Source organism: Anguilla anguilla, chromosome 14 (genome assembly GCF_013347855.1).
Source record: "Anguilla anguilla isolate fAngAng1 chromosome 14, fAngAng1.pri, whole genome shotgun sequence".
Lineage (NCBI taxonomy): Eukaryota > Metazoa > Chordata > Actinopteri > Anguilliformes > Anguillidae > Anguilla > Anguilla anguilla.
This window is the reverse complement of record NC_049214.1, coordinates 37,921,569-37,948,323: the sequence shown is the minus strand read 5'-3', so window position 1 is coordinate 37,948,323 and position 26,755 is coordinate 37,921,569. Positions and strand designations below refer to the sequence as shown.

The 26,755-nt window shown below is 48.1% G+C and overlaps 1 protein-coding gene across 1 annotated transcript in view; it reads right to left on the bottom strand.

Annotated features, from left to right (window-relative positions):
- Positions 1-26,755, bottom strand: part of eng (endoglin) — a 49,641-nt gene that overhangs the window by 8,275 nt on the left and 14,611 nt on the right. Inside the window, exons 3-11 of the mRNA XM_035391271.1 lie at positions 24,381-24,541; positions 12,515-12,631; positions 8,508-8,673; positions 7,491-7,662; positions 6,416-6,521; positions 5,742-5,925; positions 4,787-4,944; positions 3,951-4,181; positions 2,276-2,336 (exon numbers count right to left, since the gene is read on the bottom strand). Coding sequence (XP_035247162.1) covers positions 2,276-2,336; positions 3,951-4,181; positions 4,787-4,944; positions 5,742-5,925; positions 6,416-6,521; positions 7,491-7,662; positions 8,508-8,673; positions 12,515-12,631; positions 24,381-24,541 — 1,356 coding nt within the window. The remainder of the gene's footprint in view (positions 1-2,275; positions 2,337-3,950; positions 4,182-4,786; positions 4,945-5,741; positions 5,926-6,415; positions 6,522-7,490; positions 7,663-8,507; positions 8,674-12,514; positions 12,632-24,380; positions 24,542-26,755) is intronic.

The window sequence follows — 26,755 nt, the reverse complement described above, 5'->3', positions numbered from 1 at the left end:
TACTGTGATCCCATCTCTATCTGTGACCCTCTCTGTACTGTGATCACATCTCTATCTGTGACCCTCTCTGTACTGTGATCACATCTCTATCTGTAACCCTCTCTGTACTGTGATCCCATCTCTACCTGTAACCCTCTCTGTGCTGTGATCCCATCTCTACCTGTAACCCTCTCTGCACTGTGATCCCATCTCTATCTGTAACTCTCTCTGTGCTGTGATCCCATCTCTATCTGTAACCCTCTCTGCACTGTGATCCCATCTCTATCTGTAACCCTCTCTGTGCTGTGATCCCATCTCTATCTGTAACCCTCTCTGCACTGTGACCCCATCTCTATCTGTAACCCTCTCTGCACTGTGATCCCATCTCTATCTGTGACTCTCTCTGTGCTGTGATCCCATCTCTATCTGTAACCCTCTCTGCACTGTGATCCCATCTCTATCTGTAACCCTCTCTGCACTGTGATCCCATCTCTATCTGTACCCCTCTCTGTACTGTGATCCCATCTCTATCTGTGACCCTCTCTGCACTGTGATCCCATCTCTACCTGTAACCCTCTCTGTACTGTGATCCCATCTCTATCTGTAACCCTCTCTGCTTTCCCCTTGTCTGAAGTGGAAAAATACATAAAGAGGGTGTACGTCTGCTTTCCTTTTAAAAGAAATTGAAAAATGGGTTTAAACCTGACCATTACATTGGTCTTTTACAGGGAACTGTTCTGTCTACCCTTACAAATAACCACGGTAAAAAATAGGACTTGCAGATAGACCAGGTGCACAGTGTTTTTACCCTGAGATGTGCTTTTACAGGAACTAAATATCATTGGACACCGGCACTGGAAGTTTCCATAGCTACAGCAGGCACATGACGCACTTAATTTTCCAAAAGGGCTGAACAGCTGATCAGATGTACGTCTCACATGCCAGTCCGTCTAAAAGCTGAGAAAAAACAAAGCCAGGAAACAGCAGGTTGGAGGGGGTGGGGGGGGACTACAATTCCCAGCAGCACCTTGGAGAGAAATTCCAAATACATGGAGTGTGGCCAAGGGAAACCGCAGGCACTTGGCGAACCAAAGCGTTGGCATGAGGGTATTCTGAAGCCCCACCCCCCCCCAGATTCGGGCCTGCCCTGCTGCTTGGCAAATCCCACAGAAGCCAGGGGAATATTTGTGAATAGGTTTCTGAGTGACCAACGAGTGCCGAAAACTTGACAGGCCGTCCGTTAAAAAAAAGGGGGTTTTTCGAGGTCAGGAAGGAGCGCCTCGGGCTTAACCAAAGAGGAAGCTTTCTTCCCGCCCCTCGCCGGCTCCACAGCTCCCTCTCCTGGGGACGCCATTGTCCTGCAGCTCGGCCGCGGAACAAAAGAAAGCGCCGGAAGAACGGCGGCTGCGTCCGACTGTCTCCGGCAGGGGGAACGTCAGCTCAGCTCCGCTCGGCGTTTCCCGTGACGCAAAATTAAAAACGATAATAATGGAGGGGGGGGGGGGGGGGGGGGGGGGGGGGGGGAGGGGGGGAGGGAACTTGCTGGCCTCAGCCACCTTTCAAAAAAAACAAAACAAAAAAAAAAAACTAAAACCTCTGCCAAGTTGCTAATGGTTTTGTTTTCCTTGCAGTGATTCCAAAACAACACCCCCCCCTTCCCCCTCCCTCTCCCCCCCCCGCCCCCCCCCCCCCCCCCCCCCCGGTCTGGAAAGCCTTGTTTGTGGAAGGGAGCAGGAATGCGGGGTTAGAGGCTGACTCATCTGCCGGACGGCGGCCCGCGGCGACGCCGTTGCGTGACTCGCGGGCGCGGGCGCTCGTTGTTTGGACAGCCGCGCGCTCCTCGGACGCGGCCGACCCCCCGCGGGCTCGTCACTTCTGATTGAGGCCGCCGGGTCAGCCCGCACACCTTCCGTCGGAGAAGGCCCCGCCTCCGGGACCTCTGACCCCACCCCCAACCCCCAACCCCCCCCCCCCCCCCCCCCCCACCTCAACCCCATCCCCACCTCTTCCAAAAATTCGGACCTCGTTACCACGCTGAAATGCCACACGGACTAGGAAACTCCTGAATTCCACAAAGGTGCTACATCCTGTGAAATGTCTTCTCTTTTTTTTCGGTGGGCTTTGTTCTCTTTCTTCAGATTGTTTTTCCTCCTCGCTGTTGTTTTTTTGTCGGTTCTGTTTATGAATTCTCGTTCTGGACGCTCGCCGCGAAATCCGCCAGCAGCCGGAATAAACCAGACGGCGGGAAACAAAGAAAAGCAGAGAAGGCGGAGCAGCGGGGGGGGTGCTGGCTCACCTGGAGCCGAAATGGGGACCACTTCCATGCTGCGCCTGACCCTCCCTCCATCTCCACAGGTCTGGAGGAAACAAAAGAAACGATCCGTAAAAACACTGCGCGGTTATCACTCAGATGGGAAAACAACTTACCTCAAAATCAAAGAAAATTAAACCTTAAATTAAATCAAGAACATGACTGAGCATTACTTCCTAAACAGTTTTTTTTAATATTCATGGCCTGTGCTATCTGCAAAAAAATCTTCCACACAGTGACATTATTATTTAATGTAAGAGCTGATCCTTTACTGGTGTAATTGTAGTGAAGTTGTTGAAAAAATTTGGAAACTGATAAGATGGATAAATACTCCCTTTTTTTATGGAACACCTCTATGACGTACAAGCCGATGTTTAATTTTAGTTCATTTGCACATATTTCATTTCATCACTTCGACAGATCATAAAAAATGTTTTCCACATCAGTCTTTCCACGCGGCCCCCATGCCCTTCCTGCCTGTCCACCTGTCTGTCCGTCCCTCCCTTGGCGCTGCTCATAAACGTGACGACACCAACGTTTTCACACGGTGACAGTTTCCGTTACGTACTTTCTGCCTCTAAATTAAACTCTCACTCGCTGCAGTTATAGGGCTGCCCCCTCTTTGTCTTCGCTTGCTACCGGCAATTTTCCTCTGAAATCAGGTTTATTCCACACAGGGAGTTGTTGGATGGAATGGCTAGCGTTTAGTAGAGTAGAGGTCCAGATCCAATAGCTAGCGTGTTCTGGAGATCACTGGGGTGTATAAAGCCAGGCTTGAGACAGTGACGGACACTGTGCACAGCAGGTTTGGCTAAACCTCGACCTGCAGGGTCTGCTGGTGTCAGTTTTCACAGTTTAATCAACTGCTTTGATTGGTCGATTAAGTCCTGAGTGACAGTGAAACCCAGCAGGGCCTGTGTTTGGCCACACCTCCACTCAGCAGGTACCCTGGCGGGTCTAGATGGGCAGGACAGTCTGTTCCTGCCTTCAGGGCCGTCTACAGACTTTTCAGAGGGGGTGTGTGGAAAATCAGGCGTGGGGGGCATGGGGCGAGACTGCGATTGTGGACCGTGTGGGTGGGGGGGATTGCCATTTCCTTTCTTGGCGTCTGTATGTGCATGCGTCTGCTCACTAATTGCTTTTGTGTTCTCACTGTCCCGGGACAGAATGTACTGAAGAGCAAAGGGGGTGCTGAACCGTGCTGAGCTGAACCATGCCACGCCAAACTGTGCCTAGCCAAACTATGCCGAGCCAAACTGTGCCGAGCCAAACTGTGCTGAGCCGCACTGTGCCAAACTGAACTTTGCTGAGCTGAACTGTGCCTAGCCAAACTGTACCGACCCGAATTGTGCTGAGCTGAACTGTGCCTAGCCAAACTGTACCGACCCGAATTGTGCCTAGCTGAACTGTGCCTAGCCAAACTGTACCAAGCCAAAATGCATCGAGCCGAATCGTGCCGAGCCAAACTGTGCTGAGCCGAACTGTGCCAAACTGAACTGTGCTGATCCAAACTGTGCTGAGCCGAACTGTGCCAAACTGAACTGTGCTGATCCAAACTGTGCTGAGCCGAATTGTGACAAAACTGAACTGTGCTGATCCAAACTGTGCCGAGCTGAACTGTGCTGAACCGTGCCGAGCCGAGCCGAGCCGCGCGCCTCACCTGGTTGAAGCAGAGCTTGACGGCGCACTCCAGGTCCCAGCTGGCGGCGGCGAGGTCCTGGAGGTGCTGGAAGCTGAAGCTGAGGCAGGTGCTGCTGGGGCAGACGGCGCAGGGGCAGTGCACCGTCTGGAAGGGCATGTCCTGCGCCCGCGGGCACGGCCCCTTGGAGCGCACCGAGCAGTTCCTCACCCGCGTGCTCAGCTCGGTGCCCCCAAACGTCTTGCTCGAAATCTGGAAATGGAGGGAGGGAGGGAGGGGGGTCACCACTTAACAAAACGTAACATAACATAAAATAGCATAATGACGAGAACAGGCTATTTGGCCCAGCAATGCTCACCGATGCCCTTCGCCTCTGTGTGAAAGACTATGGCCCAAATTCAACACAGACGTTCGTCCTAAAATATGATTCGCAGTGAAAGCTGTTTCTTTTTCCACTGACGGTTTGGTAAGGTCATTACGGCGATTGCTGAACTCGACGCGCTGTGTTTGTTAAAAGAGACGCGAACGCTTGGTGAAAAAGAACGCTGATTGTCGGTGAAAGAGAAAGGACAGGTGATCATTTCGCACAGGCCTGTACGTGAACATATTTGACGTCTTCCTCAGAATGAGCCAATCAGATCGTTTCAAAATATATTTGCTTAATTTAAGCCTTAATCGTATTAGTGTTTATCACACATTAGTACTGAATTGAATTACACTAATGTAACAGATGGGCTTATTCCGAGTGCCCAGACCAAAGGGCATAGAGGTTAAACGAGCGATGGTAACGGCATGAACAATGAGCACAGCTAAACTCGTCAGCCAGAGCTCAGCGACTGCGCCCACAGCCTCGTTACCTCTGCGTAGATCCTCCTGTTACTCTGCACCTTGCTGGCGGGGTCCAGGGGGTCCGTGAAATCGGCGGAGGTGTACAGCTGCATGCGCAGGTACGGGTCGGAGTGCGGGGCGGAGGTCATCTCTTCTAGCGGGGCCGGGGACGTCCTCGGCTCTTTAGCTGTTAAAAAAGGCGGCGCGGGGGGGGGGGGGTGTTAATTCAGAATCAGCAGATGTAGAAGATGGTGTCTTGTGTGACTGTTTGGTATGTAACTGACTGTGGTGTGCAGTGTGTGACTGACTGCAGTGTGCAGTGTGTAACTGAGAGCAGTGTGTAACTGATTGTGGAGCATGACTGACTGCAGTGTGCAGCGTGTAATTGACTGCAGTGTGTGAAAAGTGAAAAGAACTAAAACTGAGAGCCTAGACCATCTAGCATTACAAACAATTCAGACTCACATTGAAAATCAGTTTAGCAGGGCTATCACATCCCAAGGTTCATTTCAATCGCTTTTTTTCACTCTTTGCACCTCTTCCTCACTTCTTTAGTTCTGTCCAACTGAGGATGGGAGGAAGTGATGCAAGGATGACGTGTGAGGGCGGAGGAATTGAGACAACAGGATGTGCTCGGCCATGTCAATTACAGACGTGGTAGATGTGGAGAGGTGGATGATTTATACATCACGTGTTCCGAAAAAAAAGACTTCTGCAAAGGATGCACTCATGCATCCTCGCTGAAGCATCCTTCTGGAGCATCCTAGCTCCTAGTAGCCCGCTCCTCCAAGGAGCATTTAAAGAATCGGAATGCTCTTAAAGATGGCGGACCTCGATCGAGCTCGTGGTCATGCGAGGACGGGTAAAGCGAGGGACTGGGCTGAGCCCCCGGACGTGCGCGAGGAGGCGTGGCTCTCCGCCGCAACATCTCGTTGGTCTAAAGCTTGGGCTCTAAGCCAATCGTTGGCGAGGGAGCAGAATTACCTGAGCTGGCGCTCCCAACCGTCATGGTAATGGCGGGCCCGTGGGAGCTGACCTCCGAGTAGCTGGTGATGAAGCTGGAGCTGAACCGGAGCAGCGCCTTCCGCTGGACGTCGCCGGCACTGTCCGCGAGGTTGCTGACGAGAGGAGGGATCTCACTCTCGCCCATCAGTACGCGGTTGTTTGACTGGGAGGGGAGGCGGAGCTCATTTTGGCAACACGTACGCAAACATCGGGAAACACTTATCGACTTATGAATATGATTTCAAAACTGTGGAAGATTAAATCTTAATTAAGAAACATTCGTTATTACAAGTTTCAAGCTCCTGGTCATTATTTTCTCAAAATTACAGCATTTGTCTCTAATGACTGTGGTTCATGCCCATAACATAATAATATAACAATATAATTTAGCTGTTCAGTTTTGTATAGCGGTCTCTCTTATGAGAGTTTTCTACGCTCTGCTCGTTATCACTAAGCTAAGTGACTCAGTCATGCTTTTTACACACGTCATTTAGCTTTGGTGCGTCACTCCCTTTCAAACACAATGCGCTGAACGCCCTATTCGCTGAATCCAAGGACACTGGGTGACTAATGCCCAAGCTGGGACCTAGGAGACAGGGAGGACAGACACGAGGGACCAGCAGGAGACGGGGACGGCGGCGGCCTCCTCTTACCACAAACCGGATGTGGAACGCTCCGGTTATGGACCACGTGGTACCGTTCGGGCCCCTCAGGAACAGGTCCATCCCCTTCTTCGACTCCGGGTGAATGGTGACGTGCCTGGATGGACGGACATGGAAGGCGGTCAACACCAGGGTCCCCGGCCCCCTCAACGACACCCGCGTTCCTCAAACTTATCGCCTGCGCGTTTCGATCGGGGTGATCTCTTTCGGACCCTGGTGTAAACTGAAACCTCTTAAAGCGCTGCCCCGATCCGGGTGTTTAATCGAGTGAACGACGCCATCATATCAGCCCGGATGCTACGGCTAATGCTATCTAGCCTCCTGAAATCTACCCAATCTACCCTTCCTCCACAACAGTAAAAGCAGTGAACACCATTCGAGGTCTTCGCTATGGAAAGCAAAGTCTTGATCGGTTGATACCAGTCTGTGACTGACTTGTATTGTTGCTCCACCCATAATAGGACTTCAGGAACTCAGGAAGCCTCGAACCCACTGCTTTACAATAGATCGCTTGTTGTTTTTGCCATGATGGTCGACTCTGAGGCTACAGCCTGGAAGGCCCCCCGGCCCCCCACCACCCAAATGAGTTCATGTAACCAGTTAGCTAGCCAGACAGCTCATGCTAATGCAACTGCTAAGGTAATTCTGATTTCAAATCTGGTTTGTATGTCTGTGAATCGCTTATTTATTAGTTAATAATTATTTCTTGATGACAGGCACAAAACCCAAGATAACAAACACGCTAGCTAGTGACCTGACTGGCTAGCTAGCATATCTAGTTTCATTCTAGTTTCATTCAATTCAGTAACATTTGATGCTGGGTGGCTGCAGTTGCCGAATTTGCGAGTGAAGACAGCGGCGACGCGTGATTGGCTGAAGCGTGGAGAGGCGGGGAAGCCACGCAGGCCGCAGCCTCAGAGTCTTCCGTCGCTCCAAAAGAAAAGGCGCACAAGCTTCACTACACTCATCTGATTTTCACGGCCAACCAAATACATTCCCTGGGTTAGGGTTAGTTTCTCGTAGGTGCCGATGCTCGTTATGGAAAGCGTCCGACAGCTTACGTTACCTGGTTTCGGCTCCGTCTGGGATGTTGATGATGTGCAGTTCCTTGTCGGACGGCAGGAAGCTGGTGGAGCAGGATTTCAGTTGCGGTCGACTCCCGGGCGTAAACTCCAACACGTAGTCTTCTGGGGAAAAGTCGTTTTCCAGCGTGCAGTTGGACGAACCATTGCCTTTTGCTGCAAGCACAAGGAAGCCAAAGTTTATCGCCAAGTTCACAGGCATTCTGGGGCTGTGACAAGACTCAGGGATGTGAAGCTGATAACTCTGATGTCTGAATTTTGACGTTTTCTTTTTAATTTATCGCTGGGATTTAAATCTTTTTCACAGGAGAGACCAGGGAGGAAGGTGAGAAATACAACACTCAGCATTTATGCAGATACATTTTAGAAATAACAAATAATTACAAATAATGTTCTTTTCTAAAAATGCATCAATCAGAGGTGTACCTTTCTCTACCTGAAATAGGAGGTTTTGGAGTTCCTACGCCAAAGGTTTTTTTGTTTTTTTTTTTACTCTGATGACGCAGTAGCGTCGAAACGTTGGTCGTGTTTGCACATTAAATAATTAAAAGAAGATCTGTGTGATCCAGTGCCTTTCTCCGGGTTAGTCCTTCCAAGTGAAGTTACCCAGAGTGTCTTTGTTGATAAAAGTATTATTATTATTATTATTATTATTATTATTTACACAAATCATACATGCTCAGCGTGTACAAAAATGAACCAAAAAGCTATTTTTAGCAAAAAATTTAGATTTAATTGGACATGTCCAAGAAGGGTGGATCATAAGGTCCCAGCCCAATTTGCCTGGCATGAAGACTTTGATGTAGCTTCTCTCCATCTAGTTACGGCACCCCTCCACCCAAAATCCCCAGAACCTTTCGTGAGACGCCGAACATCAAGCAGATGTACACTGAGCAGCATGATTAAGCTCTGTGGTGTGACCCCATGAAGGTTCTACCCCACAGCCTTCTGGGGCCATTGGGGCAGATACCGCAGCTATGACTCCATTACCCACAATTCACCTCGCTTTCCGGTGAAGGCGATCACCACCGGGTCCTGGATGGTGGTGAAGGAGGTGACGCCCCCGAACTTCTCGGTGGCCCACCTCAGGAGGTCCCCGCTGTCGGAGGGCATGTCCACTGGGGTCACCGTCTTAAACAGAGAGGGGCTGCTGAGGTTCCTCTTCATCTGGTGGGAAAATGGAGGGAATGCAGAGAAGCTCCGCCTTCAATCGTTAACATTACATTACATCACATTACAGGCGTTTAGCAGATGCTCTCATCCAGAGCGACTTACACAACTTTTACATAGCATTTACATCACATCCATTTATGGTAAATGGAATGCATTTATATAGCACTTTTATCCAAAGCGCTTTACAATTGATGCCTCTCATTCGCCAGAGCAGTTGGGGGTTAGGTGCATTGCTCAAGGACACTTTGACACGCCCAGGGCAGGGTTTGAACCGGCAACCCTCCGACTGCCAGACAATCGGTCTGAGCTATGTCACCCCCGCTGGATATATATTCAGCTGGATATACACTTAAGCAGTGCAGGTACAACAAATTCCTTACATGAAAATCAAACCTGTGACCTTTAGGACCAGGTCTTTACCCGTCATACTGCACTTCTGTTAACTGCCCCTGCGCTCGCACGTCAGGCGGTACAAAAACCGGCAAGTTATCGTTATCGTAAACATGAGCCCCGTTTTATCATGGCGCCAGAGGAAGCTGAGGTGTGCAGCACTGACGACACGAGGATCGCCATTCGCCCGCCATTCCTACCACTGAAGGGTTCGACAAGCCAAGAGACGTAAACTCGCATAGACAGGAAAATCATGCAGTTTGCCTGATAGGTCATTTCAAAATTTGAGCGCCGGTTGCCGTGGATACTTCCAGATTATTTCTGATCAGCGGCCTGCTGAATGGCTGTAATCCCCCGTAGATTAAAATGTAAAATTACGTGCTGATTACGCAGCAAATATGGTCTCCACACGGACACCAAATTATCCTTTAGTGGGCAGCATAAGATCTTTGCTGCTTTTGAGGTGGAAAAAAAAACCCAAACTGACTGAAAATCTCCACTGAGTAAAATAGGCTTAAAATCGTATTACTTTTCCTCATGTCTTTATGTATAATGCAACTATTAAAAATAACGAATCTGACCGAACGGGGTCTTTAAGGAGAAATCGATGGGTAAAATCGAACCTAAAACAATAATTGAAAACATCTCGCTGGGAGATGTCTCCCTCTGGATTTCCAGAATTTCTTTGACATGATCTTTGCATTACATTACATTACATTTATTTAGCAGACACGTACAAAAGTGCATATCATGGTCATTGGACAACCACAACACACAGGTTCAGTGAGGTACGATACTCATTTTGTGCAGCTGTTTCTAGCCAAGAGCACAGTTCAGTTCACACAGTGAACAGTGCCCCGGGGGGGGGGGGGGGGGGCGCCCTATAAGGATAGAGCCCACCCCGAGTGGGGCTTGCCCCGTGCGCCCTGAGAAGGCCCCGCCCCCTTTTTGTTGTCGTGGATGCGAACAGTCAGGGCGGCCTGCCGGCCCGTAGCTGTTTGTTTTTTTTTTTTCACTTTTTTTTCACTTTTTTTCAGCTTTATTAGACAGTACAGTGCAGAGAGACAGGAAGAACTAGGAGGAGAGAGAGGGAGAGACGTGCGACAAAGGTCGGCGGTCGGGCTCGAGCCGCCGTCGTCGCGGCTCGCAGTGAGCATGTGCAAAGCGCTCTACGGGCCACGCCGCTGGAGGCCCCCCCCCCCGCGGCTGCCCTGCGCGCCGGACGGGGCTCCCCGGACCCTTAATTCCTGGATCGGGAGCGCCTGAGAAGGAATGTTTATTATGGCAAATGCGTCTGCGTTGCCCCGTTGCGCAACCCCTTTGGAGCCAGGGTCCTTCCTTGGCTTCCTTCCTGTGGGGACAGGAAGTGAGACCTTTTTAACACCGTGCGTCAGCGGAGACGGCTGGAATCCGACTCTATATATACACGCGTGTGCGCGGCTCAGAGAAAGGGACAAAGAAACACCCCCCCCTCCCTCTCCCTCCCTCCCTCCCTCCCTCCTCCTGTAATACTTTCATTCTGATCAAGGGAAGAAAAACAGCGGCTCCAGACTCTATCTCTCTCTCTCTGTTCCCCTCCAACTGAAAACCACTCACTTTCACTGCACAGACAGAACCACGTCCCTGTGCTTCTCTTGTTTTAATCATTGCTTCTCTGTTGCACCATATCACAAAACAGTTCAGCATATAAGTGTCTTTTTACAAATAAGAAATACTCCTATTCAAATCATTCCTTTGAAATAATGCATATGTCATTTTTCGCAGCTCAGAGGAGACGGTGAAAGGTAGCTGGGTCTAAGTTTCAGTGGAATGAAGCAACAGTCTGTAGATGTTCAGATGTCCAAAAATGATGACAGATGATTGGTGGAAACATACCCCCTGACCCGGAAGAATGTTCCTACCTCTCCCGCAGGTCTTCCACCGGTTGGCCGATCAAAGAATGTGAATTTCACAGCTTTAGAGCTAGGAAGTGACCAGAAAGGCCCTCAAGGTCCAAGAAGTGAGGTCTGTAATTGATTGATCCTTTTCATCTGTGTATTTCTGTTTTTGGCTTGGGGGGAGGGGGGTGAGCAAAATGGAAATAAAGGAAGCCAAGCAGACAAGAAAGCCAAAACAAAAGACAATAGATGGGAAAAAGAAATATTGGAGGAGAGAGGGAAAGGAGGGAGCGGGTTTTTGTCTTGGGGGGTGGGGGGGGGGGGTGGACCGGGGGGCCAAATTGATGGACGTGTCGTGTGGCGGGAAGCAGTCGGGGGGGGGTGGGAGGGGCTTGGTACACGGACACTACCAGAAAGGGCCAATTAGACTTCCTTCCCAGGCTCGTTGGCTGCCATGAATCGGCCCCTGAAAACGGGCGCGCCCCCCCCCGCCCCCCTGCTACTGATACCGCTAACCCCGCCTGGACCTCGGGCGTGGCAGCCAGAAGGCGTCGGGGAGCTTGGGCACCCCCTTCTGAGAAAAGAAGAATGGAATGGAAGCCTGTGTCGGAAAAATCTGTGAAAGGGCCCGTTGACTGGAGAAGGAATGCCCCCCCAGGCCCCTCCGCCCCCCCCATGTCCCCTCCTGGGACCACGATACCTTTCAGAAGGGGATATTTGGCATTGGAATCGGGGAAGAACCTATTGTTTGATCGTGTCCTGCCCTAATGCATCATTTCTACGGGTACTTATTTTCTTTTTCTTTTCTTTTCAAACACATCAAAACAAAATCATCCTCCTCTAGTTCTCTACCGTCGAGTCTCCTTGGACACCAACCACGGAGCGCGGAGGAAGGTCCGTCCATCCGCAGCGTTCCCAAGGAGACGGACGCTAACCGACCGGAATGCCGCGCGTTTTTCACCGCGGCCGAGTTCTGTTGCCGCCGTGGATCCAACGCCGGCGCTCGTCCGATCGGCTCCTGCCGCGGAGAGGAGAGGTTCCCCCGGACCGCACGGGAGGTGTTCCGCTGCTCACCATGACAACGCCAGAACACCCAGCCCCCCCCCCCCCCCCATCCTTTCCTGTCCTGTTCTCGGCACAACAGCACACAGAGCACGGACCTCGCCCACAACACACCGAGGTGAGGAATGAGCCAATCGGTGGAGAGCATCTCAAACAAAACCACTCATTGTTACATTCTTTTTCCTGGCATGGGTTCAGTGCGCTCATACACGTAGAGTTCTGCTCGGTGGTACTGAGTCAACCCTGACCCCATGTTAAAGGCCAAGGATGACTCAGTACCATTAAGTAAAACTCCACGTCAACTTACTGGCACGACTGCACCCAAACCTTGCCAGGAAGAACATCATTACCAAACCAACAGGTCCCTTAAGTGTTGGAACTGTGTGCGTGTATGTGTGTGTATGTATGTGCATGTAACGAATAACAACTAAGATACAGTATCATATAATAATGACAAATAAGTCTATGGGGAGTGGATTACGTAAGTAGGCGTCGATGGTACTTACCAAAACCTTGACGTTATCGTTTTCGGGGGGCGTCATGTGAAAGGGCACTTCGGCGTCGCTGCTGACGATCACATGACCCGGCTTGGCCGCCGTCAGGTTCAGCAGTAAAAAGTTTGACTGCAAAGAAAGTTGGAGAAGAAAAACGAATCAAACGGACTGAAAAAAACAAAATGGATCCTGCCCATGCAACATTTCAGACAAGCCACGCCTCCCTCTGGCTGGAAAGGGTAATGCTGTCTGTGACCTCCTGAGACCAAAAGAGGTGCGGAATCCAGACCTGGGCCAAATACGTATTTGTTTTCGGATACAAATACTTTTCTGCGCTCTGTTGATCTTGCCTGGTGTGATTGAGCCTGCCAATATGACCAGAAGGCGGGGGTTTTGCACGTTTTGAGAGTATTTCATTGGTTCCAGTACACCAGACAAGATCAGTGAAGCGTAGAGAAGTATTAGAATCCACATGTTTGACCCAGCTGTGGCGGAACGGCCTAGTTCTGGCCTCTGCTCTCTCACGTCTCCCTCGCTGGAGAGGTTCCCATAGCTTTTCCCATAGCGTGAGCGTGTAACATAAACAGCATGTATAGGGAGGGAGGATGCAGTCCGATGCAGTAACAATCTCGGAGAAGTCCCACAGGAAGTGTGTCGTGATTAGGGGAGAAAAGAAATAAAGTTGCTATAAACAATTTTTTTTTTTTTTTTTTTTTTTTTGAAACCCTTTCAGGATTTTTCCAGCCCACTCAGGCAGGGGGGGTCATACGCTCGGGCAGGGGGGGGTCATACGCAGGTTACAGACGTCTGGAGTCTAGAGCTTTCCGCAGGGACCTGTCCGTGTTTTTTTTTGCATGTTTTCGTTTTTGCTAAAACAAACAAGCAGACATGCCTGCAGTTTTTTTTCCCCCTCTTTAACTTTTAACTTCACATGTACTGAGGACTTCCCTCCAGCAAAGGAGTCGAACGCAGTAACAGTCCAGCTTTTGATCCGCTCTCAGACACGATTCTGTTCCATAGCAGACTCACCCCAGTAATCAACCCCCCCCCCCCAGCCGACTCACCCCAGTTAACAACAACCCACCCCCCAGCCGACTCACCCCAGTAATCAACCCTCCCCCAGCCGACTCACCCCAGTAAACATCAACCTCCCCCAGCCGACTCACCCCAGTAATCAACAACCCCCCCCAGCCAACTCACCCCAGTAAACAACAACCTCCCCCAGCAGACTTACCCCAGTAAACAACCCCCCCCCCCCCCCTTCGCTGACTCACCCCAGTAAACAACCCCCTCCCCCAGCAGACTCACCCCCAGTAAACAACCACCCCCCCCCCCCCCCCCCCAGCCGACTCACCCCAGTTCACCCCCTCACAATCCCCCCCGCATAATTATCCCATGGGTGGCTCACTTCCTGTCTGGACCCAGTAACAATAAAAACACGGACAGGACATTGGTGTTGTCACCTTTCACATAAAAACCGCAGAAGCACTCCACCAATCATGGAGTACATTGATGATGAGAAACAGAACAACGCCAACTGTGATTGGTACTTGATGGCGAAGGTATCCAGGAAATATGGCCAGAACGCAGTCCGTATCGCCTCCAGGGTCAGGGGCCGCGGACTGAATTTAAAGAAAAGTCACAAAAAAAAAAAACCAGACACTGCAGTGGCTGCAGCTCCAGAGTGGCGGCAGCAGCTTTTCCTCCTTAACCTTTTTGCCAATATTTTCTTGTTTTTGTCACTCTAATTCGGTTTGCGTGGCCTCAGATTTCATCTCGCATCGTCTGAATGTCTTCTATTTTGACTTATGGAATCGTAATTAATTTTGAGGGATGTGCCTCACAGAGTACGCTGTGGTAATTTCATTTCCAAAGAGCAAAAAAACAAATTAGCGAATCTAATTCGAGTGAATAAACTGCCTTTCAGGAGGAGCCTGCCACCAGGTGTTTTCCTAAGGGACGGCAATATCGGCACGCAAGTGTACAATTATTTGATACAAAAATGAATTTGTCCCTCGATCAATGTGCTAAAGAGCGCACAGAAATGATCTGTATAGCTCTGTTCTTAAACAGCGCTGACTGTCCTATGTTCTAGCTGCGCACAGTAAATATTACAGATGTCTCCGTTTACTTATGTCTACACAGCTCTAGATTGCCTGCTGTGTCTTTCGTGCCTATGCAAGCCTTGTAAAATTATTTCTGAATGATGATTACTATTCATTTTTGTTATTTAGATTTGTTTGTATACATAAAATATTCAAAAGCAAATTCCCATCTGAGAGCATATACATTTTTTTATTTTATTTTTGGGGGGGGGGGATTTTGGGGGCTATTCGGTCTGGGAGCTGGAATCAGGGCAATCTGGGACTCCGCCCATCGCTTAAGTGTGCACGTGCGCATGGACCAATCAGCACAAGGCTTTTATTAGCTTGCTTCTCTTTCCTCAGTAGATGACTGAGAATCTCCCACGCTGACAGATTGCAGTGGATGAATATCTCACCAGGATCCCACGTGGGTTAACAACAGGTTTTTATTTATTCTTCCGAAGTGCATCCTTGCGTGATCTCTCTCTGCCTCTCTCCTGTGGGGAAGGGAGAATCTGCGTACCATCTGTTTGTGCAATGTAATCGTTTGTCAGCTTTGTCGGTACTGTTCAGAGACCTGTGTGGGAGGCCCGGGGGTATTTCTGGATATGGGGGGTGTTTTCACTCTGGGTCCTGGGTACAGTGCTAAACACAGATATAGGCTCTCCTTGATTAACTTCTTGTTTGGAGAAGCAAAGCTTGCGGTTTTGCGGCTCTAGGAGGAACAGGGTTCGAGAGAGCCAGGTAGCAGATCCATCGTCAACTTTCACCGGGATGGTCTCAGAGCACCTTCATATAGAATTGGAGTCTTTTAGCTTGCTTAAAAATCTAGGTCGTTTTTGGAAAATCTGGTGGGTGAATGAGGCTATCTGTGTTGTGGATAATGATGGCTGCTTCTGAACAAATTACGTAAGATATGGTGGAACGGGAAGGAGGTCTTTCCTAACTCATTATTGTGGAGTTCTTGTTTTAGTCTCTTTAGTGTTTTTTAGAGAGTGTACTAGGTTTAGAGATCGGGTTTTGACTCATTGACTGTATGCTGATGATTTGATGTCTATTGCTGTAGCAAAGTAATCCATAATCGCACGCCATTCCTTCTGTGTCCAGCCAAATAAAAATAATAAGCTCTCTCTCTCTCTCTCTCTCTCTCTCAATTTTCAATTTCAAAGTGCTTTATTGGCATGACAGCACTTGTGTTGCCAAAGCAGTGGTTACAAGATACAATTATATACAATAAATGCTAGATTATGAATTATTTAAAATAAAAAAGTTCTCTCTCTCTCTCTCTCTCTCCCTCTCTCTCTCTCTCTCTCACTCTTTCTCTCTCTCTCTCTCTCTATCTCTCTCCCTATTCGTTCTGGCATTTCTCCCAGAGCATCACTGAAAAAAGAAACATGTTCCTAATTGACCTTCCCTGATTAAATAAAGGATAAAAAAAACTAGTTACACGCACTCACCCGAGGTGAGATCTGAACCCATGCCTCTCACTTGCCAAAATATTAGCTGAATTACACTGGCCACAACAACCCCCCCCCCAAAAAAAATTGCCGGTCTACGATCACCTTTGACCTTTTTCCTCTGTTCCCTGCATCTTAATTATGATTAGTCAGCATGATGGATCAGCATGACCAGGCCAAAAAATATAATTCCACAGATTAAAAAAAAATCACATTTCCTGGACTTCCATGTTGAAATATAAATGGGATTTTTTTTTTCCTCCAAAGCATTCTTCATTTTCAGATTAATCACATGAACACAAAGACAATGGGCTGTGGTTCTTGTGGATTCAACAGAATCTGTTTCTCCAGGCAATGTAGGCAGCAACCAAAAAACAATAACACTGCATTTCAAAACATTAATATGAAATATTATAAATATAATAACACTGAACCCCTTCAGCGTTACAATAAAACAACAGAATGGAAACTCCATCAATGTTTTGTTGTTGTTGCCATTTTTTGGCTTTATGAGTTTATTTTTGAATTTTGCAGCCTGACCCAGGACACTATATTATTTTGAGCAATAATTCCAACAAAACAATCCCCAAAAACTGTTTATTATTTGTTAAATACATGCCATTAAAATGATACTCCATGTTCATTAATAACACATCATGTCTTTATTTTCAAGAGGTGCCATTACAAATGTTATTTTTCAGAGTTGTGAGAAATATGTAAATTACAGTATGGGCAATTTTATGTTTGTATATTGTTACTCTATGTGCAAATGTTTGCTGGACGTAATTCTGCATGGTCCAGTCAGGAGAACTGTGATCGACCGTTATGATCACATGACTAAGAGGTTCCATCAGTGGACATGGCAACTGTGATGGCAGCACACCTGTGTTTACCTCTTCATGAAATGCAGGAGTTATGTTTGCCAAAGTTTCCAACACCTTGCACAGGTTTGCCCGTTTCCTAGGTAACCGCCCACATGTGAGAAAATGCTATCGCAGAATTAGCCCAATCTGTATAAAATGCAGCTGCACTTATATTCCTGGATCAATAATGGACTTACCTCAATAACTATGAAATTACGAGTTCTGGATTTAAAAATGACATCTGATAGTGCCTTAATGAGTATTAGCGTTGCCTGATAACTATGGCTAGTTTTGAAATAAGACACGTAATTTAAGTAACATAGTTCATATAATTGCATTGAATGGCCTACTTTGTCCTCTCAAAGAGAACATCCACAGTGGTTGTGCACCTCCTCCTTAACACGAACTAACGGAATTTAGTAGAACCTTATCCCCACACTGCCTTTTAATTTCAGCCACTGCCAAAGTCAAAGTGCGAAGTGGTTAACGAAGGAAGGCAGTCGCAGGCAGTTCATTTAACACCATTCAAAGTGCACTGTGGCCAGATTGATTCTGCTCGAGTCCGTTCAATATGGATATCGAGAGGGAAACAATTCATCCAATTATTGTGCTTCCTTCCAGCAGACGCTCAGAGGTGTTAACAGAAAACAATCTCGCTCTCTCTCTCTCTCTCTCTCTCTCTCTCTCCCTCTCTCTCTATCTCTCCCTCTCCCTCTCTCTCTCTCTCCCTCTCTCTCTATCTCTCCCTCTCCCTCTCTCTCTATCTCTCCCTCTCTCTCTCTCTCCCTCTCTCTCTATCTCTCCCTCTCTCTCTCTCTCCCTCCCCCTCTCTCTCTCTCTCTCTCTCTCTCTCTCTCCCTCTCTCCCTCCCTCTCCCTCTCCCTCTCTCCCTCCCTCCCCACCTCCATTAGCTTCAGGAGTGTGGTGACCCCTGCTCAGTCATCCTTGCTGTTTCTGCGCCGTGCTCTGGAGACGCAGCTCTCAGAACACTCTTATTTCCCCCTCTTCCCTCTCGGCGGCGTTGCCGATGCACAGCCGCTTCCTGGTATTCTCTCGCCCTCCTCCGGCCCTGCAGTCCCTGCCCTGCACCAATGAGCAGGAGCGCCGCCAGAGTCTTACATCACTGACATGATACGCTGCTGCTGGGGCTGGAACAACCCACCCACACACACACATACATACATACTCACACCATACACACACACACACACACACATACTCACACCATACACACACACACACACACACACATACTCACACCATACACACACACACACATACACATACATACATACTCACACCATACACACACACACACATACACATACATACATACTCACACCATACACACACACACACATACACATACATACATACTCACACCATACACACACACATACACACACACACACACATACACATACATACATACTCACACCATACACACACACATACATACTCACACCATACACATACACATACACACTCACACCATACACACACACACGCACTCACACACTCACTCACATATACACACTCACACACGGCGCACACTCACACCATACACACACACACACACGCACTCACACACTCAATCACATATACACACTCACACACACACGCACTCACACACTCACTCACATATACACACTCACACACGCGCGCATACACACACACACACGCACTCACACACTCACACACGCGCACACACTCACACCATACACACACACACACACATGCACTCACACACTCACTCACATATACACACTCACACACGCGCGCACACACACACACACACACACACGCACTCACATACTCACTCACATATACACACTCACACACGCGCACACACACATACACACACACACACTCACACACACGCACTCACGCACGCACGCACACATACACACACTCACACGCACGCATGCACACACACACATACTTACACATACACTCACACAAGTACACATGCACACACAAGCGCATACACACACACACACACACACACATACAAAACTACACACAAAAAAATTGAACACAAACAAGCACGCACAGCACAACACACTACCAAACTGCTAACAAACACTACACAACACAAACAGACACAAACACCCAAAACACAGACATCACAGCCATCCCACAACACCCCTGTCTCCAGCTCTGTTTAAAAATGAGGAACAGCTGTTTTAGCATACGGCGCAGGACGGAAATATTGAATTTCTGGGGTCACCTCCAGGGCGGGGGGGTCATGCACGACCCTCCCACACGGGACACACCATTCATCTCCTGTACCAGGCAGAGGGGGCGGAGGTCAGGGGACTAACTCCTTAAATCAACGCTGCACAGACATGGGGTGATGACAGAGACAGGCTAGCTCCTCCACCTCCGCGTCCAGCCAAAGGAAGCTGCAGTCCTGCTTTAGCAAAGCCCTCTGTGCCAAAAATGTCCCCTTTCTTTTAAATAGACTGGGAGGAACAGCAGCAGCAAGGACAACTGAACTACATGACCCAGAATACCCGTCCCAGGGGAAGCCAGCCCTGGTCCTGGAGAGGTAGCTATAGGGCAGGGACGCTCAAATCACCCCCTCAAGGTCAGTAGTACTGTTGGTTTTCATTCTCACCTCCTAAACAGGACTGATTTAAACCTGAGACGCCAATCTGGCCAATCAAGGGGCACTAATTGATCAATTAACTATCAGGTATTAAAGAAAACCAGTGGTACTACTACCTTCAAGGGCCTGATTTAAGTATCTCTGCTATAGAATATTCTGATTTTGTTACTCGACACTTAAAATTGTCCATTAATTGTTAATTGTCCATTAAAGCAATTACCTTACCTCATTTGCTCGTTTTGGGTCTAAGTTGACAACAGTCTTAATGGTGAACAAACACCCCAGCAGGTAATTCGGCTCTCCGGGGCCAGGGTTGGGCGCATTCGACCCAGGCACGCTTTCAACAAACGTTAGCGCTTTCCCGCTGTGCGCAGGGGTGCTTTCCCCTGGCCTCCCGCGGGGAGATTGCCTTCGGGCAAACATTAGCGCTTTCCCGCTGTGCGCAGGGGTGCTTTCCCCTGGCCTCCCGCGGGGAGATTGCCTTCGGGCAAACGTTAGCGCTTTCCCGCTGTGCGCTGGGGTGCTTTCCCCTGGCCTCCTGCGGGGAGATTGCCCTCGGGCAAACGTTAGCGCTTTCCCGCTGTGCGCAGGGGTGCTTTCCCCTGACCTCCCGCGGGGAGATTGCCTTCGGGCAAACGTTAGCGCTTTCCTGCTGTGCGCAGTGGTGCTTTCCCCTGGCCTCCCGCGGGGAGATTGCCTTCGGGCAAACGTTAGCGCTTTCCCGCTGTGCGCAGGGGTGCTTTCCCCTGGCCTCCCGCGGGGAGATTGCCCTCGGGCCCTCCGAGCTTCAGCGCGTAAACGCAGAGACCGCTCAGTTCAAACCCCCGCGTTTGCCCCGAAATGAAATATCGCCGGTGTCGAAAAGAAAACGGCTCGGGACACGCCGCGTAAACGCCCGTCAGAGGCGCGAGGCCACGCCCCGCTCGCAACGGAAAACCGATCTCACGAAACGCAGCCGCGGCTGCTAAGCAAGCTCTTTCATATTTCCACCCCGACTTGCGGTCGCAAAATGACATCGTTTGCGCGAAACACATCTTTTGGTGGAACGGGGTCCTCGGGTGATTCAGAATAGTGTTGAGCGATTTTTGGTCGTGTACAGGTTGAGGAAAAGGGGAAACAAAAACACGATGTAGTTTTTATTTGGCTACCAAAAATGCTTCGACTCAGTGTTTCACATATTGACAAATGTGCAGTCGCCCCCTGTGGCTTTTGGTGATTTATAGCAAATTGGTTGTTTTGTGTGAGCGACGCGTTTCTCAAAGAGAGATGAATGCTCTCTGACCGGGTTTGCTTATGAAAGAAAAGTAGAGTAAAACAAACATTTGTGGTGGAAATACGGTTCTCCCCCATGTTAGATTGGGTGCTATTTAGACCTGGGTCGCAACGACTCCTTTGCATCATGGGAGTTCCGGCAGGTTATCCGATTGGCTGGAGGAGCTGTCACTCGTGTTTGCGTTCCTCCCCACTGGGAGGGCCCACACAGGGGAGCTCTGCCTTGACAATCAACTGGCCTTAATCTCAAAATGGCCGACCTCTAACTGGCACGTACACAAACGCTCCAGTTAAGCTTTATTCCACGCTGTAGTTACCAAGCCCATGCATTTTTTATGTTCACCCTGGCCTTTCCGTGTTTAAATCTATCGCAGTGCACAGACACCTCAGTTCAGTTCATCTGTATGCTGCTATGAATTGGTGTAAAGGATGAATTTTGCACCACCCAGGGTAAATTCAAAGAACTGCAACTGGTATCAGATCAAGGAAGGTAAATCTGCCTGTCGAGTTTCTTACAATTTCTTAGTATTCTTACAATTATTGACAAAATATTTGCGTTGCTATTCTGAAGCAGTTTTGTTAAACACTCACTGGTAATTCATAATAAAGGACAGTAGAAACTAGAATATATCAATATTTGATATATTGATTGTTTGTAAATTAACTTGGTTGGTTGGCCTTGGTTGGACTGATTGACAGATTGAGTGATTGGTGGATTGGTGTATTGATTTATTGATTGATTGACTGGCTGGTTGAGTGATTAATTGATTGGGTGACTGCGTTACTGATACAGATAATGTTGTAGTCTGTATTTCCCGGTCACTTGTCTCCCCAGTACTGTCTCTGTGTCTGTGTTCCCTGAGCTGCTTCGCTCCCCTGTATTTGTGTGATTTCACTATTCGGGTGGTTCCGGGTTTTCGTGGTTTCCCCCCCTTCTTTCCAGTCTCGTTTTACTTACTTCCTGCTTATATCTAGTTTTACTAATTTCTACTAATCCTTACTAACTTATTGATTGTAAAGTACTAACCTCATTAATATACTAACATGTGAATATTACTAATGGACTAACACACACTAGTTTTGGGTTTTTGATAGTTTAGATCACTATACTAATACATTAACCATTCTCCCCTTTTCCATGCTGCGCTGTAGCTCCGCCACTTTTCTTTCTAGCCTGCTCTAACGCTGAGTTCTGCAATTGCCTGCACCTGTCTCTTGCTCTGACTGCACCTCTCTCTCTCTGCACGCGTTTTTACCTGCTTAATCCAGGCCGTCTATTATCATTGTTGTCTATGTGATTCCAGTCCGCGTTTTGTCAGTCCCCTGTCATTTAATTAGTTATCCTAATGTTCTTCACCTGGATGTTGTTTGTTACTCCGCCCTCACTCACTTAACCCCTCCTTGATTGTTATCTTCCCCAGTGTATAAATGTCAGTCTTTTCCACCAGCTCCCGGTCAGAACGTTGATCGAATTCACTGTGCCGATGTTGAGTAAGGCTTTGATTATCGAGATTCCCGAGACACCCTTTCTGAACGACTTCGAGTTTGCCTGCCCCTTTTTGGTTTGATTGCTTTCTGGTTTGACCTTCGCTTTGCTTTGACTTCTCTTTTGCCGGTCCCTTTGTACCTTCGCCGCTCTGATCTCCTGGTTTTTGATTTTTTGCCCGTTTATCACAATTCTTTTGGAAACTCGATTTGGCACCCTCCTTTTTCTGATTACCTGGCTTCGAACCTCGGACTGAATAAAGACAACGTTTTTTGGATTTCCCTGGTCTGCATTTGGGTCCTTGCACAGAACATCACAGATAAGTGATTAGTGGATTGCTGTATGGATTTATTGATTGATTGACTGAGTGATTAATTGATTGGTGACTGAGTTACAGATACAGTTGTGTGATTGGTGGATTGGTATTGTTTTATTGATTGACTGACTGTGTGACTGAGTTTCTAATGCAGTTGAGTGATTGGCAAATAGGTATACGGATTTATTGACTTGATTGAATGATTAACTGATTGGTGACTGGGTTACTGATGCAGTTCAGTGATTAGTGTATTGTTTTATTGACTGATTGCATGACTAACTGATTGGGAGACTGAGTTTCTGATACAGTTGAACGCCTGGTGTATTGTTTTATAGATTGATGGCTGACTGATTGGGTGACTGAGTTGCTGATACAGGTTTCAGTCGTGTGTCCTGCACCCCTGAATGGTGGCCCCTTACCAGAAGCCCCATCTCTCCAGGCCAGGTTGGCCAGCCAAGCATACCTGAACCTTACAGTCCCTCCAGAGAAATCCACACCTTATCCCTCCCCGTCACAGACCGGCAGAGACCTGAGTGTTACACCCGCGCGCATCGCTAACTCTTAGCGAGCGGAAAGCAAACCCACCGTGGCTCTCCTCCTCCCGCTCTCATCACCACCCCACGCCCTGCGCCACTCCCTGCAGGCCGATACCAACTGCTCTCTCTATCGCCACCTACTGGCGGCCGACGAAATAACCCATAACCCAACTCTGGCCTGTCCCCGTATATCCTGGCGGAGCTATGACTATATAATACACACTTCGCTCTTTGCTGGATTTATATACTCATACCGAGCAACTACTTTACAATCACGACTGAAATTTAGTTATGCGTGATGTGTATAGCGGCGGTTGAAGTTGCCTTTTAGAAATCTTTATCTAGCAGGTTACGTAACTGCTGTGGTGGCTGTGAAAGATCAGCCATCCGAACACTTGTGAAAAGGTCATACTTGCAAAGTCAATACGATATACCGCAAGCTGTTAATAATGCATAGAATAGCTGACCTGCAGTAGTAATGGAGGCAGAAGGCTATTCCTGACTGTCTTATTGAGACGTGTTGCTGTTCTGCACACATGTACTGGCTTTTGCTTTCTATGTGTTTCGTACAGCGTAGCATCCATTTTGTCGAGTAAGCCGGTCTCTCACAGTTGGGGGTCAATTCCATTTCAGTTCAGGAAATTTGTTCTTTGAAGAATGTCCAAAACCTTCAAAGGATTTTTCAATTATTCGAATTGACTGAACTAAAATGGAACTGACTGTCAATCAAATCTTTTAAACAAATGAAAACAGTTACTCTGACTCTTATAGCTGATCACTACAACTGTTGTCACTACTTCTCCCACTACTAGACATACTACTACAACTGTAATACTACTACCACCACCACCAATACTCCTACTACTACTGCAATACTACTATAACTGTAATACTACTGCTACTACTAATACTGTACTACTACTGCTGCTACTACTACTACTGCAATTACTGCAATACTACTACTGTAATATTACTACTACTATTGCTGCTACTACTGCTATTACTGCAATACTACTACTGTTGTAATACTACTATTACTGTAACACTACTACTAATACTGTACTACTACTGTAATTCTACTATTACTACTACTAATACTGTACTACAACTGTAATACTACCACTTGAATACTACTACGACTACTACCGCTACTACTACTGCTATTACTATTACTGCTACTTACAGTGCTACTACTTCTACTGTAATACTGCTACGACTAGTAGTAGTTATAATAATAAAAATAATAAACTCACATTGCTGTCGGTGTTGGGGTTGAATCTGAGGTTCAGGACGTGCACCTCTGCCCCCTCGTTGGTGTAGTGTGTCCAGCACCCTGGGGACATGCCCGGGACCACGCTGATCCACTCGTTATGGCCGTACTGGACGTCCCCGGGCTCACAGATCACCTGGGGCACTGAGAGGAGGGGGTGTGGGGGGGGGGGGATGGGGGCTGGGTTAGTACAGCTCTTGTCTGGAGAGACACCACTTTTACCTTAAAAGTCCCCATGGTGGAAACGGGGCTGCAGGTACAACACTTGTCTTTATTCAACCTTTTCTTTTCATCTATAATTTTGCATGTGGACCGACCGAGAAAACACACCAACCGTCAAGCGGGAGAGTCTTCTTAACTTAATTGCATCTCTAATGGTGTTAGCTTTGCGCTCTTTCCTGGAAAATCATTAGACGTGTAACAACAAAAAGCAACAACGGGAAAAAAACACTAATGCAGCTCCAACTCTTTGCCGCAATTAAAATGATTTAATGTGAAGTGCCCATAGGTGCAGTCACGGCATTGTATTTCAAACAATTAAGCTGAAAAGAGACCAGCCTGGTGATTATCAGTTCCTTTGGCAAGCTTGCTAATGAGGAAAAACAATCAAAAAACGGGATGGTTCTGGATGGTTGTCGGTCGAAAGGTAAATTTGTTTGCTGACCTTCCACTTGCTACAGGCAGTTACTGATGCATAACAAGGGGTTTTTTCCACCTTGTTCTTCCAACTGAAAACTTTCCCTGAGATTTACTTTCGAAAATGGATTGACTTTTTTCAAAAATGTTTTAGTGAAAATGAAACTGCTTGTTCGTTTTCAGAAAACTTTTCCAAGAGACTCTCTAAATATGTTATTTTGGACTTCCGTTATCACCTCAAGGATAACACCTCAAACCACATTTTGCACGTTTACGCAAGACAATTCTGCACCCACCGTAATTCAAGAAAACATTTGATCATTTAGTTTGCAATAGACCATACTGAGCAGCGCTTCAAAATGGGCATGTATTTCTAGTATGCAAAATCAGAACTGTCAGCCCATTCCATTGGTGCAGAGTCCTCTGTCACTCTCAGAGAGTGAGAGTGAGATCCAGCACAAACATTCCACCGGTACTTTCACTTCCTCTGTAGCTACTGCACTGGAGGGCCGCAGAGGTTCTGTGATGTCACAGGAAGCAGTCAGAGGGTTTCCTCCCCCCAGCAAGTATATGGCTGGCCAGTTAAGGTCCCACGGGCCCTCTGGTTACAGTTTACACTGGGACTCTGTGGATTTGGCCGTAGTGCATGGCTGTAGTATGCACAAGTGGATGGTGTGATTATTTTCCATGTCTACAAACCAGGTGTTTTTGGTGTGCAGGTGTGTGAACGAGCATGTTATCAGTCTACAGGCGTGTAAACGAGTGTGTTCTCAGTGAGTAGGTGTGTAAACAGGTGTGTTTTAATTGCGCAGGTGTGTAAACAGGTGTGTTCTCAGTGAGTAGGTGTGTAAACAGGTGTGTTTTCAGGGTGAAAGCATGTAAAAGGGTGTGCTCTCAATGGGCAGGTGTGTAAAAGGGTGTGTTCTCTATGCGCAGGTGTGTAAACGGGTGCGTTCTCAATGGGCAGGTGTGTAAACGGGTGTGTTCTCAATGGGCAGGTGTGTAAACGGGTGTGTTCTCAATGGGCAGGTGTGTAAACGGGTGTGTTCTCAATGGGCAGGTGTGTAAACGGGTGTGTTCTCAATGCGCAGGTGTGTAAACAGGTGTGTTCTCAATGCGCAGGTGTGTAAACAGGTGTGTTTTCAGGGTGAAAGCGTGTAAACGGGTGTGTTCTCAATGGGCAGGTGTGTAAACGGGTGTGTTCTCAATGGGCAGGTGTGTAAACGGGTGTGTTCTCAATGGGCAGGTGTGTAAACGGGTGTGTTCTCAATGGGCAGGTGTGTAAACGGGTGTGTTTTCAATGCGCAGGTGTGTAAACGGGTGTGGTTTCAATGGGCAGGTGTGTAAACAGGTGTGTTTTCAGGGTGAAAGCGTGTAAAAGGGTGTGTTCTCAATGCGCAGGTGTGTAAACGGGTGTGTTCTCAATGGGCAGGTGTGTAAACTGGTGCGTTCTCAATGTGCAGGTGTGTAAACGGGTGCGTTCTCAATGCGCAGGTGTGTAAACGGACACGTTTTCAGCGTGCAGGCTTGTTTTCAGCATGCAGCAGAAGAGTGGTCTGCTGAGAGGGTAAACTCTGATTATAGATTCTAGGTAAGAGGGCGGTGTTTTGCACTGCTCCAGGGGGCAGCGGATTTGCATCGCGTTGGGCCTGTAATTGGTACGCGGTGCGGGGAGACGATGGGAGGTGTGACACGCATGAGTTTCGCCTGATTACAGAGCGC